The sequence below is a fragment of the Cynocephalus volans genome, chromosome 2 (assembly GCF_027409185.1).
Source record: "Cynocephalus volans isolate mCynVol1 chromosome 2, mCynVol1.pri, whole genome shotgun sequence".
NCBI lineage: Eukaryota > Metazoa > Chordata > Mammalia > Dermoptera > Cynocephalidae > Cynocephalus > Cynocephalus volans.
The window spans coordinates 170,850,546-170,867,361 of NC_084461.1; the positions used below are offsets into that span (position 1 = coordinate 170,850,546).

Consider the following 16,816-nt stretch of genomic DNA (forward strand, 5'->3'; position numbering starts at 1 on the left):
ATCTTACACTGTAAGGGGAACACCCAGCTATGATTCCAAGCCCCTAAAGAGTCTAATGGATTTATTTATTGTTTTTAGATGTTATGTTTCTGATCTGGGAATAATTTCCAAAATTCCCTGCAGAGTGGATTCACATCATGGTTCACACAGACTCTGCTAAATGGTGTTTGGTAAATAAATGAGTGACGATCCTTATTTTTTGACGTTGTTGGTCCTTCCCCGAGGAAGTCCCAGTTGACAGTGTGTGAGTCAATTATTTTCTCTCTGCAGTTTTAATTTCAGAAAAGATCCAGGAAAGGGGGGGGGAGAGTAACTCCATACATATAGTGTATCCCAAGCCTTTTCCCAATTTATGATTTTTGTTGTTGTTGCCATTTTTATATTCTGAGATTATTTTTCACTGAAACAAATACCATCAAATGCCATACTCCAAGCAACTGGGTTCCCTGGCCCAACTCATGCAGAATTGTATAAGACACAAAAATAATACCTGGATGATGGCTCATTGAGACATTCTGAAAGGTGTAAAATTGCCAAGTCTTACAGCATGTCCATAAATACAATTGACTTACTGGCTAACTTACAAATTACAACCATCAGCTCTTAACCAAGAATAAGATGTGCTCGTCAATTGAGCCTTCTTTTAAAAATAAACTTTTCTTAAATTCATCATTATCTGACAAGAATTTACACAGATTTTAGCAGTCTCTGTCTCGCAGATGTCTAAATGGCCACTTTTCTCATTAGTGTATGTCCATACCCCATTAGTTATTTGTGTTCATAATGGTTCTTCTGTTTCCTCTCTAAAACTGAGTGATTTTTAAAACATACAATAAATTGTGTTTTAGTGTCTTATAGAACTCATTGGTACATCTTTCTCAAATCCAAAATAAAAGTGAGAAAATATTTTGGAATCAAGAATAAAAAAGGTCTTACATGATTTGGTTCAAAGCGTTTTCTTTGCAGTCAGGTCCAGGTTTCAGTTTACAGGTCATGGCCTCACAGCAAAGATTGGTGCATTCCTTCAAAGTAGGCACATACCGGGAAAGTGGTTTAACATTTTCTTCCGACAGACTAGGTACACAGAATTCTGGCACAATGTGGCAATGAAACTTCACTTTTTAAACTAAATTACTCTGCTGTACAAAATCCAGTGGGAATGACCAAGGAAATTTAATATCAGGAAAAAATGTAATGAACAATGAAAACTACCTCTTAAAAGGCCAAAAATAGACTTATCAAAGAATTACTCAAAATAAATTTACACAATAAAATAAAGGACAAGGCAAGTTTCATTTATATCCTATATTTTTATGTAAATTCTAACAGGTATCATGAGTCATGGAAAAACTATGAAAGCATAATAATTAAAAAGTATAAATAATATTTTTTATTTGTGTGTGGTACAATTCTCTACCTGGAAAAAAACAGAGGCTCATCTCTTAAAAACATTTGATGAATCACTATGATAGCTGTTTAAGATAATAAAATAGCCTCAAAAAATAGTAGTAACAGATTAGAATCTAAAATTTAAAAAAAATCATGCTTATACACAGCAAAAAGAAAAATAGGAAAATACTTCATATTTTGAAAAAACTTTAAAACCATGTAATAAGTACATGAAGAAATTTTTATGTAACTTTTCTGAGAAACTTTAAAGGCAACTTGTCTTATAAGACAATATTGTGGAAATAGTGGCCTTCAGAGAGAAATACGAATTTAGTGCATTTCAATCGAATCTCAACTTTATTTGGGGGGAAATTTGAGTAAAAAAAAAATCTGAGGGTTATACAGAAGAATAAATACTGAAGAATTGTTATGCAAATTATGTAAAAACAACATAATACTGAAGAGACTTGTCATTAAAATGCATTGTAAAGCTAAAATCATTAAAATAGCATGGTGCTTGGGAGACATACATAGACAGAGGGAATGATTATTTAAAAAATATAAAAAAATACCTAAATGTGAACATAGGGAAAATTAAATGGCATATAAGATCTATGGAAAACTGGATTATTCAATAAAGGATACTATATAGCAAACATATATTACTTTTTGATAAGAAAAGAGTTATTTAAAAATTAAGTTGTTCATTTGCCTGAACTCTCTAGTTTTATTCAATTACATAAGAAGAAAATGAACAAGATATGAAAATAATACAGGACTTGACTGATAGACTTCAAGAATATTAGATCTTGTGTATTGTATAGACTGTAGCTCTCTCCTGTTTCTCTCCTGCTCCTCTGCTCTTGGTCTCCCCTCCCCCCATCAGCAACACTGAATATATACCATTTACCTGCTGAAACTAGAAAGGGAAGCTAGGGTGATTAACAACTTCAACTGTCTTCCACCCAAGAAACCATATGGGAATATAAATAAGAATGAGATAAACGTAACACTAATTTATTATAAAATGTCAAATCATTTGTAAAATTCCGTATCTTGTTACAATTATAGAATATTTTAATTATTTAATTATTTTAACTATATAATTACAGAGTATCTGCAACAATCTTCACAAATGATTAAGTTATAGCATGCCATCTCCTAATGAAATGTGACTGCTGGGAATTTCTGAACAAGTAAACCCAAGCACAGAGAGATTAGATGCCTTCTCCACTGTTATATAGCCATCTAAAGTAATGAATAAATCTTGGGTTACAACCTCCTTCACTAATTACCAGCTTTGCATCTTTGGAACTAGTTCCTTAACTTTTCTGAGCCTGACTTCTGCTCTAAATTGGGATAATGACAATATTTATTTTGTAGATTTGTTGTGAGGAATAAAGGAGATGGTGAAAACAATTCCAGATTGTGACACATATATGTCTCTTCAAATATTAACTCATTTTTTGTCCCGAAAGTACAAGAAATATGGTAAGAAAACAGAATTCTCTTTTAGAAACCTAACATGGGATGACTAGTAAGCACTCTGCCAAAGCCATTCTTCAGAGTACATGATGTCTTGAAGAATTCAGATTTTATAAACGTTAGCAGAATCATAGTAATCATCTTAGGTGTTCTATGTTAATAATATTTTTTCCGACAGGATTATGTGACTTTTCCTTTTTTCTCTTTCTCTGTTTTCTTTACCGCCTGGTTTACACACTGACTTGATGAGAAAAGGCCAACTCTTCGTGGAAAGAACGTTCTTCTACATCTGTGGTTGGTGCTACTCAACAGATGACCGACCGGGACATTATGTAGCTTTAGAAATGTCTGACTAATGCGTCTAGGTACGGTCATAAGTGACATGTGGGAGTTAATGATTTACTTCTTCACATTCGACTTCATACGATCACGTCATAATCATATCCTTGCTTTTGAAATGACTTTTCAAAAAATGAGTCAAATCAACAGGAAAAACAAAAGTGCAAATCTACCTTTTACTGTGATGACAAGTTTATCTTTAGAGAGACTGTCCAAAAGAACATTTTAGAAAGAAAAGAACACTGCATAATTCTTGTGCTTCAGTAACTAATAAAATTTTAAACCTCGTACATTTTCATACCTTAGGAGAACCACAGTCACAGTCTTCTCCCACTTCCCGAAGTTGGTTCCCACACACCGGTTTTGTTATTATATTTTCAGGAGTAGGTGCTCGCAGCAGGCACTTTGGTTTGTAAGATGAAAGGTATCTTTGAAAGCGTGAACGACAGGATGTGCTGAAATCCTTTGGGAATCTTGAACTGTAACCAGAAGAAAACTCAGAACTAACATGATATACAATGCAGTAGCTTTTGTGTGAAAAATGATCATGAGACTCTGATCTCTCTGACTGTATTACCTGGTTCAATGGAAATTCCAAATTTAGTAACTGTTTACGACAGCATTGTGTTATCTGTGGTGGGCAGTAGAGTGTGAAAACTATGCTGATCGGAAAATTTTGACCTAGAGACCCAGCTGTAGAGCTGGAAGTGTTTAAATTCCTGTATGAATTCAGTACTGTCCTAAATGACACAGTGACGAATGCCATCATTTGTTATTATCCACTTCCTTCAGGTTGAGGGGTGAGAGATGAGAGATAATAATAATGAACGAGTGAAGGGAATAACTGAAGACTTCTAGGCTCTATGGACATATTTCTCTTCTTATTCATGAGCACCTCAAGAACAAGATACTTTTTATTCATTTTTCTATCCCAAGTACTTGCAAATTTCTTGGCATGGACAGATAATTAATAACTATCTAGAAATGGATGGATTACTTGAAATAATATGGTCATTATACTAAGCTCTATGTTGGCATATTTGGAAATCTTAAAGAAGGAGCCTCGATAGCGGGTAAAACCTGGGCATCAAGAGACTGGAGACTGGATTAATGGGATACACAGGCTTTGGTTTAAAACAATGCCCATTCAGCATACATAGACTGCACCTGAATTCTTTATAATAGGAGAAATATACTTTCTTTCCCTAGGGTGACAAGCTCTCACCTCAGATATTGATTCATCACACAACTGCCAGAAGGACACTTGGTGTCATATGGAACATCAGCCATACCAAGGGCATGGCCCAACTCATGTGACATCACTCCTACAAGAGCCACATTATTCTTTTTCTTAGCCTGGAAAAAAATAGAAACATCAATTACTTCTTATTTTACTCTGTTATTTCTCAGTTGTTACCAATGTGTAGTATTTAAATAGTTTGAGAGATTTAAAAACCATGATGAGGGCCAAGCCCGTGGCGCACTCGGGAGAGTGCGGCGCTGGGAGCCATTAAGCTCCTTTCCCTGTCATTGTTTATTGCAAAGTGCTGAATGAATTTTGGGAATGGTTGAGTCCTATGAATCCAATCACTGAGTCAGTGCTCAATAAATATTTGTTGAACTAATGGATACTAAGTTCTCAGCAAAAGGTTAAGTTATTTATATTCTTCATAAGAAGTGCTAATAGGCACCATACTGTGGACTCAGAGGACATTGGTAGCACTTGGGTGCAGAAAACCTACATGTACCTTTCTTCCTTGTCTGACCTCTGGCCATAGATACTGGGGATGACTAATATTTAGCTCAGGCCAAAGAAAGCACCTGGGTCCCCTTCCTGTCCTCATACTCTTGCTTTTATTCCCTAACACCAATGAAAGAGTGAAGCCTTCTGGCTGGGCTAACATAAGATTTTCTGTTTCATAATCCAAGGAATCTCCAGTAGTTTCATTTCTACTTTTGTTTATTGATTCAGCAAATTCCCATTGTACCAACTCTGTATAAGACACATGCTGTCTTCATAGAGAATATAGACCCCAGGGAGCCTGACTATAAGTTTACAAACCTCAATAACAGCAACCGAAGATGGGGTGCACAAGGAATTCAGTGCTGCCAGGCCTGCATTTCCATTGCTGAAGCCAATTCCACTGTGTGAAAGTTACAGACACACTGTCACAATCCAAGTCTTCGGAAACACTAGCTTTTGTTAATTATGTTGTAGACTTCCCTTGTTGCCATGGCCTTTTTATATTCCTGTGGCCCCAGAAAAGCTTCTATTATTCCACAGCATGATAATGACCACAGTTGGTTACCTCACATCCAAGAGCACATTTTATTGCTCTGACACAGGCCCCCAATAATCTCACATGTGAATTGCTAATAGTAGAACGTCAGGCACCTGACAACTGATTGGGGAAATATGACTGAGCAGGAATCCGTTCCAAGGAACCATGGGATAACTATCCACTCTGCCTACCTCCCCATGGCCCTGGCCAGTGTGCACTCACCTGAGGAGCTGGGCATGGTCATGCACCTTCTTTTTCCACAGGTTAGAACGGTGCCAGCTCAGGAAGTTGTTAAAGGTGGTACCTGTGTTGGGTTCTACCTTTATCTTATCACCATCAGACCAGATTTCCATACCTACCAAGGCCACTCGAATATCTATGGTTTTATAGATCTGTGGAAAGAGCATTTTTCTTCATGAAAATGTTCAGGATTCCTTTGGTGTTTTAGAGTTTTTGCTGACGACAAGTCATGGAAAATGTGTTGGACCACAAGTGGTGAATTTCCATTTTGGAAATAGAAATCCTAGAGGATGTCTTTGCTACAATATGTGTGATTTTACCTTGATGTTCACCCCTATTCTGCTAACATTTTCGAGAATTGCTGACCTTAAGGCTTTGTGACCCTTTTAATCCCTTAGTGGTGAAACCACAGGGAGGCCTCAGGATCCTATTTGGAAATACATGTTAGCATGACAAATTTCTTACCACATTGAGTAGGTTTATCACATCAAACACAAAGCTTCTTATCAGAGTTTGATTCTCCTTATACATCTTGTACTGAAAAATACAAAATGCAAAGTATAATCAAATAAAAGAATGAACATGAGGAAGCTGATAAGGCACAGGATTTCACATTCTAAGAAAAATTACACATTTTTATATAATAATATCTATTCATGTCATGACTACCTAACGTAAGACTGTGTGTTTCCACAAATTCTATTTCATATGAAAGAGCATTCATACAAAATTTCAATGCTTTTCATTTTTAATTTGAATAAATGAAATTAATATTTGAATGTTGTTAAATCAATTCAGTGTTATTAAAATTTGATTATAAAGCAATATTTGCTAGGTAGAAACATAGACTCTAGTGTGTTTTCTCTTTATATGCATAAATATAATTTGTAATTTACATATAGTTTTGGGTCTACCTTATATTTACATAATATTTATTTATATTCTAAATTAAATAAAAATATTTTAATAGCTCTCTCTTTTTTTTTTTTTTACTTTTCATTTTTGTAGTTGTTTCCCTTAGCCATCTGATATTAAGTGTATTGCTGATATCTAAATATTTTGGTGGCAGATGGATATTAAAGAGGATGGGGGGTAAGAAGTATTGCTGGCGAGACAGACAGAAGAGCCAAGACAACTAGGTTGACAAACTCTACATTGTTAGCTAGAATAGTTTATTGCTTGCTTTTGCTTGATAAGTAAACTTAAAAGTTGACAAAACTGGTCAAGAGTCAAACACACATTTTATACTCACAAAAGCATTATCCAGAACCAAAAAGAGGTCAATGTATTTCTGTGCCTGGAGAAAGTCTTCCTGCTATACAAAGAATAAAAGAACATTGTTTATGTTAGGTCAGCAAGACAAACAGAATGAAAGACTCTGAGCCAAACGTTTATCAAGGAAGGGAGTTTACTCCAGTGAACCTGGAGGGGAAACTGAAAGATCAGTGTTCTGCCCTTTCACAGACTAGCAGAAGCTTTATAGGGTTTGTCTGGGAGGGGGTTGGGCAGCTATTCTGAGCACTCAGCATTCCGTAATGGCTTAGTGTTTTATTTTTTTTCTTTGCTTTATACAAGATGTTTTTATCTGAATGCACCAGCTTGAGAGAAAAGGAGGAGGTAGGGGGACAGGGTGAGTTGCACCAGACATCCTTATTGGAACATACCAGCCTTGAGGGAAAGGGAGGGGGAAGGGGAACAGGGGGACAGAGTAGCAAATGTCCTTAAGTTAAGCTGACTGTGAGGCCTAATAGTTAATAACGCTCTTTATCCTAAAAGATTCAAAAGCTTACAAAGAGAGTTTTTGTTTTTTTTTAATCAGAGAGAAATTAAATTGGAGAGTAAGCCAAAAAATTACAGGCTTTACCCATACTAGTCATTGCTAAGCACATCTGTGTATCATACATCATTGCTGAGATAATTAAAATAAATGATAGTGTAAGAAAATTATACTCACCTCCGGGCTTTGGAGTGACCTAGAGGTTCGAATAAGGCCTTGTTTCCTGCCAACATTTCTCACACCACACGTGTGATTTGTTGGGCCTAGTTCCTGCTGGTTATATATAAGGACAGCATGGTCTTTCTGGTCTGTATTTTTCAGAGGCTTTATCAGGTATCTTTGATCATGATGTGTGAAGTATCCTCTGTGTGATACAGAGATTTGTATTTCAATATTCCCTGACCCAGAGAGTCATAAAAACTGCCCGGAATAGATTGATACCCTTTCCTCCAGCCCAATTTCATATGTAGAGTTTTCATTCATAGACCTTTCAGCTAACTTTTGATAATTTAAGTTATAATCAGTATTTGTCAATATTAAAATGAAGCCTCTTATTTACCCAAGGAATTCTAAACAAGAATTGTTAAGATGAAGCAATCCCAAAGAATTTGAAATTTATGCCATGAGCTCAGTCAATATTTTTCAAAGTTTATTTATTCTTAACAAATATTTCTTAGCATATCCTAGGAACTTAATAAAAACAGAGTAAAGGAATGCTTACATATCAAGAATCCCAGATGGGAGAAAGAATGATTAGTGGGTCAGCTGGAGCAACAAGTAGGGACTACTGGTAACTTAAAGAATCCCTCTTTCTACAAGACAGTTATCTCAGAAATATTACAAAATATTACAAAGCCAACACGGCCACTAAAAATGATACCCTTGGAGGTATTTTATGGTATTGGAAAGACCTACGATATCATCTTAAGTACAAACCATGTTGGAAGAACAACTGTGATTTATCTCATATTTCAACCATGTGAAAAATATATTTGTCTACATGCATAAAAGGCTGCAAACATGACAAAATGTTAATAACAGTGATCACTGAGAGGTAAAATTGTATGGTAGTTATTTTCTTATTTGTGGCTTTTCTTACTTTCTGAATTTTCCCTAAGGGGCAAAAATTACCTGTGTAAACAGAAATGCAAACACACATGCTTTTAAAAATTAAGTTCAACTGAAACAATTGCAGGGTAGAATCTTTAAGAAAATAAAGCTTAATTGTTTCAGGGAGTGGGGTAGATAAATGTGGAAATGGATCCAGATATCATCAAGGTCCAGAGCGTGGCACTCTTATACATATATTGCTAGGCCTGACTTCCTCTAGATCTGTAGACTATGAAATGATTATAGAGCTGACACTTTATTCCCTACTTTAACCACATACATTGAGCATTTTAGAGACTGAGAAACATCGACCAAAATAGTGAGAAGGCCTAATGTCCAGGAAGACTAAATTCTGTGTAACAAAATGCTGCTTGACATTTAATATTTTTAATAGTGGTTCTCACCTCAGTCCATCACAGGTACTAATGGTGGCAACAGAATTCTTTTCATTTAGGATGTGTCCTTCATAGTAACAGTGTTCCTGGAGTGAAAAAAGGAAATTATGCTGCAACTATGAGAATACATGTACCATGGTGGTGGGGAGAACTGCCATCTTGAAGATACAAGAAAGTTTGTCAAGTAGTGATGGTGACCAGACCAGTTCCCAGAAGCAAAAACAGAGAGAACCTCAGAGATTTTCAGAACTGCTCCACAGCTGATGCTGACATCGAAAACTCTTCATATTTGGTGCCTGAGCTGGTTTTCTGACACCAATTTGCACTAAGAAAAAGTCCAGGGAGGTTGAGCCTAAGTGAGCCCGTGGTGGAAGAGGATATTGCCTCTGACAAGTAGCCCATCCATCCCCTTGGGATTTACAATACTTATGATGGGCTCTCAGGTTTTGGGGCCAACTGTCAAGTATTTGGCTCTCCCATGTTGAGTCCCAAAGACACTGTGCATCCCACATTAGTAAAATGAAGCATCTATTTTCTAGACTCTGGAGTCCTCAAGAGGCCACGCTCCTGAGCTCCTCAGACTAACTGGTTGAAATCACCATTCTAATTGGTCTGTATTGGAATCCCTTTACTAGCTGCAAAAACCTGAGACATTTATTTATAACTAGAAATTTAAACATGGTTGGTGGTCCAGTCAGCAAAGTAGAGAGCCACTTATGTGGAATGATCCAGGGAAGTGAAGGAACAATCTCTGCTTCAAAACAGGTTGATTTGCCTTGTGGTCTGAAATTCCATCTGCGTGGTACCCTCTCCCTTCCTTTGGAAGAAAACTTGTCATCATAAACATTTTTTCATAGAAGAGAAGACTTGGAAAAGGTACCACATTTATGTATCATCAGCCATTAATACTTGTGCATGAATTAATTTATCAGATACTTTCCTCTAAGGACAATGCTAGCAAAAATTCAGATTCCATGAAATGAGAGTTTTGATGACAGAATGGAACAAAGAACATTTTGTGGCAGAAATCTTGCCTGTTTTTCCATAGAGATGTTGTACGTGTTTAGGGTGCCATGGAGGGTGGCTCTGAGAAACTCTGCTATGTTGGGAACACCCCTTGGTTGAGCCCTTCTGTGTTCTTTTCCAGTTCTTCCCTGATTCTCTAAGCTGTGATTTTCTATGTATGACATCTAGGCCCTGCATTATCTATAGGATAGTGGGGAGTAATATTAAATATATATGTTAATTAAATAATATTAAAGTAATAATATTAAATTAATTAATGTTAAATATGCATATTAATTAAATAATTGATATTCCATTGCTGATCCCAGGATAAATGCATATTTCTTCAGAAAATAGTTAATAGTGACATGAGATTTTAAGTTCCTTTAGGGGAGAATATATTTCTAACCCATGGATAAAATGATCTAGGAACAAATGACTTCAGTTTCTTCTAAAAATGTAACACTTGGAAACCTCCTGCTACTCCTACCTTTTAAAGATGGAATTTCCACCTGTTGTCTTACTGATTACAGATTGAGCACCTTGTGCTTTTTGTTGTTGTTTTTTTTGCGTTGTCCTTGGACCTGTGAGTTTTATAAAGCAAGTGACAGATCCCATAAAGAGTCCCAGAAAGCATTCAGACCTTACCATGTTCTGAAGGTTTCTGGTAATTTCCTCTCCTCCAGGTAAGTAATAGGTTTCACTGTAGTCTGGACCCAGGAGATGCCTGCCGAGAGCAGAAAGCTGCATGATTAATTCAGGGTAGTAATAAAAGCTGAGTTTCCTAGTATCATCTTCAGCACTAAAGGAGTAAACATGTCTACAATGAAAAATAGCTACCACTCTGACCCATTAGATATGAGGGAAGAAATCCCTGTCACTACTCTTCAGCTGCAGATTCTCTGTCTTTAAAGGGGTTATTTTGTGATTCTTTGCACCAAAGATGCAACCTCCACGGAATCTGTCAAGTGTGCTCAGTCGCACAATGTGTATGAAGCACCATTGCACTCAGGGAGATATTTACTAACTACCACAAAACTGGGGGCATCCCCATCTTCTGGAATCTATGTCAAGGCTATGCATACTGAATAAGCATTGAACATTATGTTCTTATAAAAGTAATGGAAAACTTCATCAAAGGTTTGAGTTTATCTGGGTAGAAAAAATGTTCAGTAGCTCCCCAGAAGGTCAAAGAAGAAAGTCATTTGTATGTGCAGCTCTTCTTGTTTTACACTTTGCATATAATTTCCTAGGAAAACATCAACCTTCTTAGATAACATTAGCACAAATGAACATCATCTGAAATTCAATATGCTTTATGTCTTCTATCTCAAACCACTTTAAAGGGAGCCTCAAGATTTTTTCCCCCCACATTCTCTTAATTTATTCCAGTGATTAGACTTTCAGGAAGTACAACTTACTTGGTTTTTTGTAGATGAAGAATGACTTCTTCTCCATTTAATGTAATCTGATACTGAACTTCAGATTCATATTTTTCCTGAAAATATTTATTGGTGTAATTACATCAAACAATTTATATTTCTGAGCCTATCTAAAATAATTATAATATAAAGATTATATAGTATATATTAGAAGAACAATTAAAATGCATAGAGGATAAAAGCAGTTCTCTTATGCTTTTAAAAACATAAATTGTACATTAAGATGGACTTCCAAAATGTATATAACTAGCTGGTAATAACACTTACAGATTAAACTAACTCTAATATGTGGCTTATCGTTTGCCCTAATGTACAGTATACTGCCCTGTGTACCATAATGGATCACCAATTATAATAAAGCATGTATTTTTCTTATTTTAAAACCAAACTAAATATACTAAAGAACATCAACCCAAAATCTTGTAAGAACTAAATAAGTTAAAATTTACAAAATGAGGGAATATTTGCAGCAATGTAAGTCATAGTGTTAATATCCATAACAAATAAAAAAACGTGTTAATTACTGAGATAACGTTGAACTCTCTTATTGATAAAAAGGCTGAGAAAAAGGCAATTCACCAAGGAAAAGGGGTGGGGGTGAGGAAAGATGGGTTTGGTGAGACTGGTAAGGAACATGTTCTAGAAATGACTGTCCTTCCTGGGTCACCCCCTCCCCCACCCCACAAAAATTTGGAGAAATTTCCGAGCAGTCTTTATTCTTTCCTATCAAGTGAGGCAGTTAACTCTCTGCTGCTTAACTATAAAACCACTCTCAGAAGCCCTGTGCTGTCTCCTGTACAAAGGGGGGCTGATGGACATGGGCTTCAAGATGGAACTATTAGGTGCTGACTAACATCAATTTTATTAGTGAAAAGGCTCTTTAATGTCTCTTCACATGACTGAAAAATTTACCACAGTCGTTCACACTGCTTACCTCTTTGCCATATTTCTCTGTCTGGTTGTTCTCGATCTCTCTTTTGTGTAAAATGTGTAGCTTTTTAGGACAAACTACTTCATGGAGCTTTAATTCAGGTGTTTCCTTTATGGCTATTGCAAGAGAAAGAGATAATATTTATGTAAAAGATTTAAAGACTGTGGTTTTTGTTTTGTTGTGTTGTGTTGTGTTTTTGTTGGTTGATTTCTTGAAAGGGCAATGGGCACTAAATTCCCATCTGGAGAGCAAATACTAAGAACAAGTTGATTCTCCTTCTTCCGCTTTGATGACAATGAATTTTATTTTATTTTTTTGCTCTCTCCCCCGTTCTGGAAAGACATGAAGATGGTGAAACAATTCTTCAGATTATCTCTCAGGGTATGCAAATTGTGGACCACAGTGCCCAGAAAGTGTAGCTTGGTTGTTAAGAACAGAGGTTGTGTGTCTGGAATTCCACCTGTAGTAATCCAGTTCCTTCTTTCTCTCCATAGTACTTTTCAAAATTGCGATATTTTTCTCTCAGCAATGTCCTCAGAGACCTCTGCTTTTCCTTTTTTTTTTTTTTAAAAAAAAAATGTCTTTTCCCCCCTGTGGTACAACTCCTGCTTACTCATTTCAAAAATCAAATTTTGCACATGCAAATAATCTTAGAAAAGACTTTATTAGCTGGTATTTTATTCCTTAGTGTGACAATAAACCACGATGCTTTTTCTCTCAGCATTTTTGCTCAAGACTTTAGATTTCACAGCAAATGAAGTTTTTGTTGTCTTTTCTTAGAAGAAGTTTAAAGCATCAGAGAGCAAGTAAGAAATTGTTTATAGACAAAGTGTCCTTCTTGGTTGGTTTGAAGTTACATTACCCAGACAGCTTTCCTTTGTTTATAAATAGTAGGAAAAGAACTGATCTTGGACCCAAATGATGTGGTCTTATGTCCTAGCTAAATGACCCTGAAGAAGTCATTTTTCCTTTGTATCAGCTTATTACATAAGACAGAGATTGGTGTAAAATTTGAATAAGGTAAAATATATAAAATTATTCAGCACCATTCTAGGAAGATGGCAGGCACAATTTTTCTATTTTTTCTTTTAATTATTCAAGATCTGTCTTTGAATGCTCCCATATTCACACGTTATTATCTGTGCTTAGAGACAGTTTCTTACTCAGTGTGATGATTGAACTTATCTTAGAGACACCAAGTGATTCTACACCTGGCTGATATGGAGAACCTGAGGGAAATAATAAGGTAAGAATTCTCTCCTAGTCAGTTCCCAAAGTTCTGCTGTGATGCTTTCCTGAGAAGGATTTATTACATACTAAAACAAAAAAATTTAGAAATATATTATTACATGTTCTTTTACCAAAAGAGAATATAAATCCATTAGCGGAAAGGATCATGGGCTTGAAATTAGAGTGAATTTTTATAATTTCTAGTCCCAACTTTAGCACCACCTGTGCAATTTTGAGAAACCCCTCAAAATATCTGTTTTCCTACATTATTACTTACTACATCTACCTTATTTGGCTTTAGGGACATATTATAAGAATAGATTACAATTTGATTTAACCAAAGGACTTTGCAAGATTTATAAAGCAAAAAATAAATCCAATAGTGTCTTTTTAATAAATATAAAAACAAAACTTAAACAAGGTCTTGTGAAATTCCAACTTCTTAATACTCAAAATACATTTTATTTCAAAAATGGATAAATTGGGTCAATGTTATACTCTTATTTAACTATAATATCTCTAATCACTATATCTGATTTTTTATGTAGAAAAAATAATGTAAAAGTATTACATTCTTTTTTAGATAGCAAGAAACTTACCACCTCTGAAATTTCTTTTATATGAAAACCTAAATATTCATTCAACAAATATTTATTGAATATTAACTTTATGCCAGGCACAGTCTAAGGGTGTCCTGTTAAATTAATTAATAGAGTAGACAATGATCCCTGTCCTTGTGGAATTCACAATCTATTGGGAAAGATTACATATTATGAATAATATATATATATATATATATATATATATATATATAGTGTAAGTTACAATAATTAATTTATCTGTAGGTTGAAAGGTGGTAAGTGTTATGGTGATGAACTATATCAGAGTAAAGGGGATTGTGAATTCTGGGGTAAAGGTGAGCATTAGAATTTTAAATAGGGCAGTTTGGGTAGCCACACTGAGAAGGTCACACTTGAGCCAAGACTTCACAAAGATGAGGAATAAACCATATGGGTATTTGGGACAGAGAGTTCCACACAGAGAACACAGCTAGTAGTAATGTCTTAATGTGGGATCCTGGATGGAGAATGTGTTTAGGAAACCACAGGCTTCCAGCTAGAATGGAGTGAGACAGAGGAGGAACAGGAAGATGTGAGAAGATTGGTTACGGGGATGAGTAGACCATATGGGTCCTGAGAGACTCTTCCAAAATCTTTGCCTTTCACGCTTTTGGTAAAGGGAGCCACTGGAGAGTTCTGAGCGGAGAGGGAACATAATCTCACTTTTGTTTAAGAGGATTTCTCTGTCTGCTCTGCAGAGGGGCATGAGGAGAATCAGAGAGACCATTTAGGAGGATATCGCCATACTCTAAGGAGAAGTGGAAGTGGCCCAGGTGAAAGTGATTTCAGTAGAGGTAGTGAGAAGTGGTCAAATTCTGGATATATTTTGAAGGTGGAATGATCAGAGCTGGCGAAGGATTGGATATAGAACATGAGAGAAAGAGAGAAATCAAGGATGACTCAGGTTTTCACCTTGAGCAAGTAGAATTGCTCTTGACAGACTTGGGGAAAGGCAAAGGTAGAGCAGATTTGTGGGCAAAGGTTATGGACATGCTGCTTTGAGATGTCTACTAAGTGGATTTGTTAGAAGTAAAGTACGTATTTCAGTATGAAAGCAAAAAGTGGGAGTTTTTCTCTTGTGGATGGTATTTAAAGCTAAAAGCTGAGATAAATAACCAAATGACAGAAACCTGGAGGAGAATATCTAACTTAAATTATGTCTAATTTCAACCTAATTTTACTTTAAACCCTTCCCTGCCATTCATGCTAGCACAGCCTTTGGCCAAGTTGTATCTTTGGATAAATTATTGTCTGTTTCTATGGCAGAAAACACCAAAGGATGCAAGATTTATTCAAGATGGCATTGGAGAGGGTTAGGAAGTTTTAGTAAGTGGATTTGATTTCTGGTCTGGAATTTGGTTCTGTAGTATCATTTGTGGCTGTAAATTAAATGATAGTATTACTAGGATAATTGAATGAGAGATATAACTTAAGAGAAGTCCATACTAAACAATTATGCAAATCATAAAGTCTTAACTATGAGCACAGAGTTTACATGAATTGAATAAAGGGATTTAAAAAGACTTTATTGAGCTGTATGTATGTATAGCATAATTATTCATTTCATAATTATCTTATTTTATCCTTCCTTCAGGTACAATATTAGGGCTGGGCAATGTGAGAAATATATAAGAAATATAAGGGCTAGAGCTAACCCTATATATGCAATTTTTGCAGAGCATCAAGCAAGTGATAATTTTGTGGTGAGCTGAGGTAACTTCTTAGCTATATACTTTTCAATATGAGATTTATCATAACTGAGTTTATACATGGAAATGTGTAAGTTCATAGAATTGCAGGTTCACAGCTTTTAGTGTACTTATCATGTGACCACAAGTAAAATTACCAATGATAACATCAACAGACTTAATTTATTTGTATTATAGTAAAGGTGTACAGAGTGGTTATCAAATTGGTTCATCTATTCATGATCAACCTCAAAAAGATAAAAAGTTATGCTTCCAAGACTAGTTCTTTTGATCTTGTCATTTCCACTTTTGGGAATACATCTCAAGAAATTATGTCAAAATGCAGATTTTTAAACTCATATACTCATATATATTGATAGTTTACTTTCATAGGGAGAGGTAGAAAATATACCAAAATGCAAACAGTAGAGATCTTTGCATCTTGGGAGCATATATTATTTTTCCAAAGGTACTTTATGCATTTATCAGATAATTTATATAAAATGTCAATATATCAATGCTTACCTTGAGTTTGGACAATGAGCCAGAGTACAGAAAGCAGGACCCAAAACATGCTGGCTATGGCAGGTAGCTGAGAAGTCCCATGCAGCATGAAGATGTGATGTCCTCAGCTCTCCAATTTTATCATCTCCTACTTCTCTTTGGAGATTGGAAAAGAAAATAAAACCCTTTTTCTTGTGACATTGGGGGATGCTTCTTAGTAGTGTTAGAAAATTGCCAAGAGATTGCAGTGTCAAATCGTGAGAATGTTCCTTATTTGTGAGAGGTATTTATTTCTGTGGTTACAGCTTATTAAGAACTCACATCTGGAGAGATGTTTGCCTGGGTGCTCCTGTAGATTTGGGAATGTATGAACTGGGAC

At 35.7% G+C, this 16,816-nt stretch overlaps 1 protein-coding gene across 1 annotated transcript; it reads right to left on the bottom strand.

Moving 5' to 3' along the window:
• Positions 1 to 932: 932 nt before the first annotated feature.
• On the bottom strand, positions 933 to 16,546 carry ADAMDEC1 (ADAM like decysin 1). Its single transcript, XM_063087709.1, has 13 exons — positions 16,459 to 16,546; positions 12,399 to 12,511; positions 11,444 to 11,520; positions 10,671 to 10,749; positions 9,027 to 9,103; positions 7,690 to 7,876; positions 6,988 to 7,047; positions 6,201 to 6,272; positions 5,718 to 5,887; positions 5,276 to 5,357; positions 4,439 to 4,569; positions 3,515 to 3,692; positions 933 to 1,022 (listed from the first exon to the last, which is right to left on the bottom strand). The coding sequence occupies exons 1-13, from the start codon at positions 16,544 to 16,546 to the stop codon at positions 933 to 935; spliced, it is 1,404 nt and encodes a 467-aa protein (XP_062943779.1).
• Positions 16,547 to 16,816: the final 270 nt, after the last annotated feature.

Excerpts from the sequence above, each read along its gene's own strand:
- ADAMDEC1 (XM_063087709.1), bottom strand. The coding sequence starts at position 16,546 with ATGCTGCATGGGACTTCTCAGCTACCTGCCATAGCCAGCATGTTTTGG. Across the intron at positions 12,512-16,458 it reads GCTCATTGTCCAAACTCAAG|CCATAAAGGAAACACCTGAA; the intron begins GTAAGCATTGAT and ends CTCTTGCAATAG. Across the intron at positions 7,877-9,026 it reads AGTACCTGTGATGGACTGAG|AGGATACTTCACACATCATG; the intron begins GTGAGAACCACT and ends TGTATCACACAG.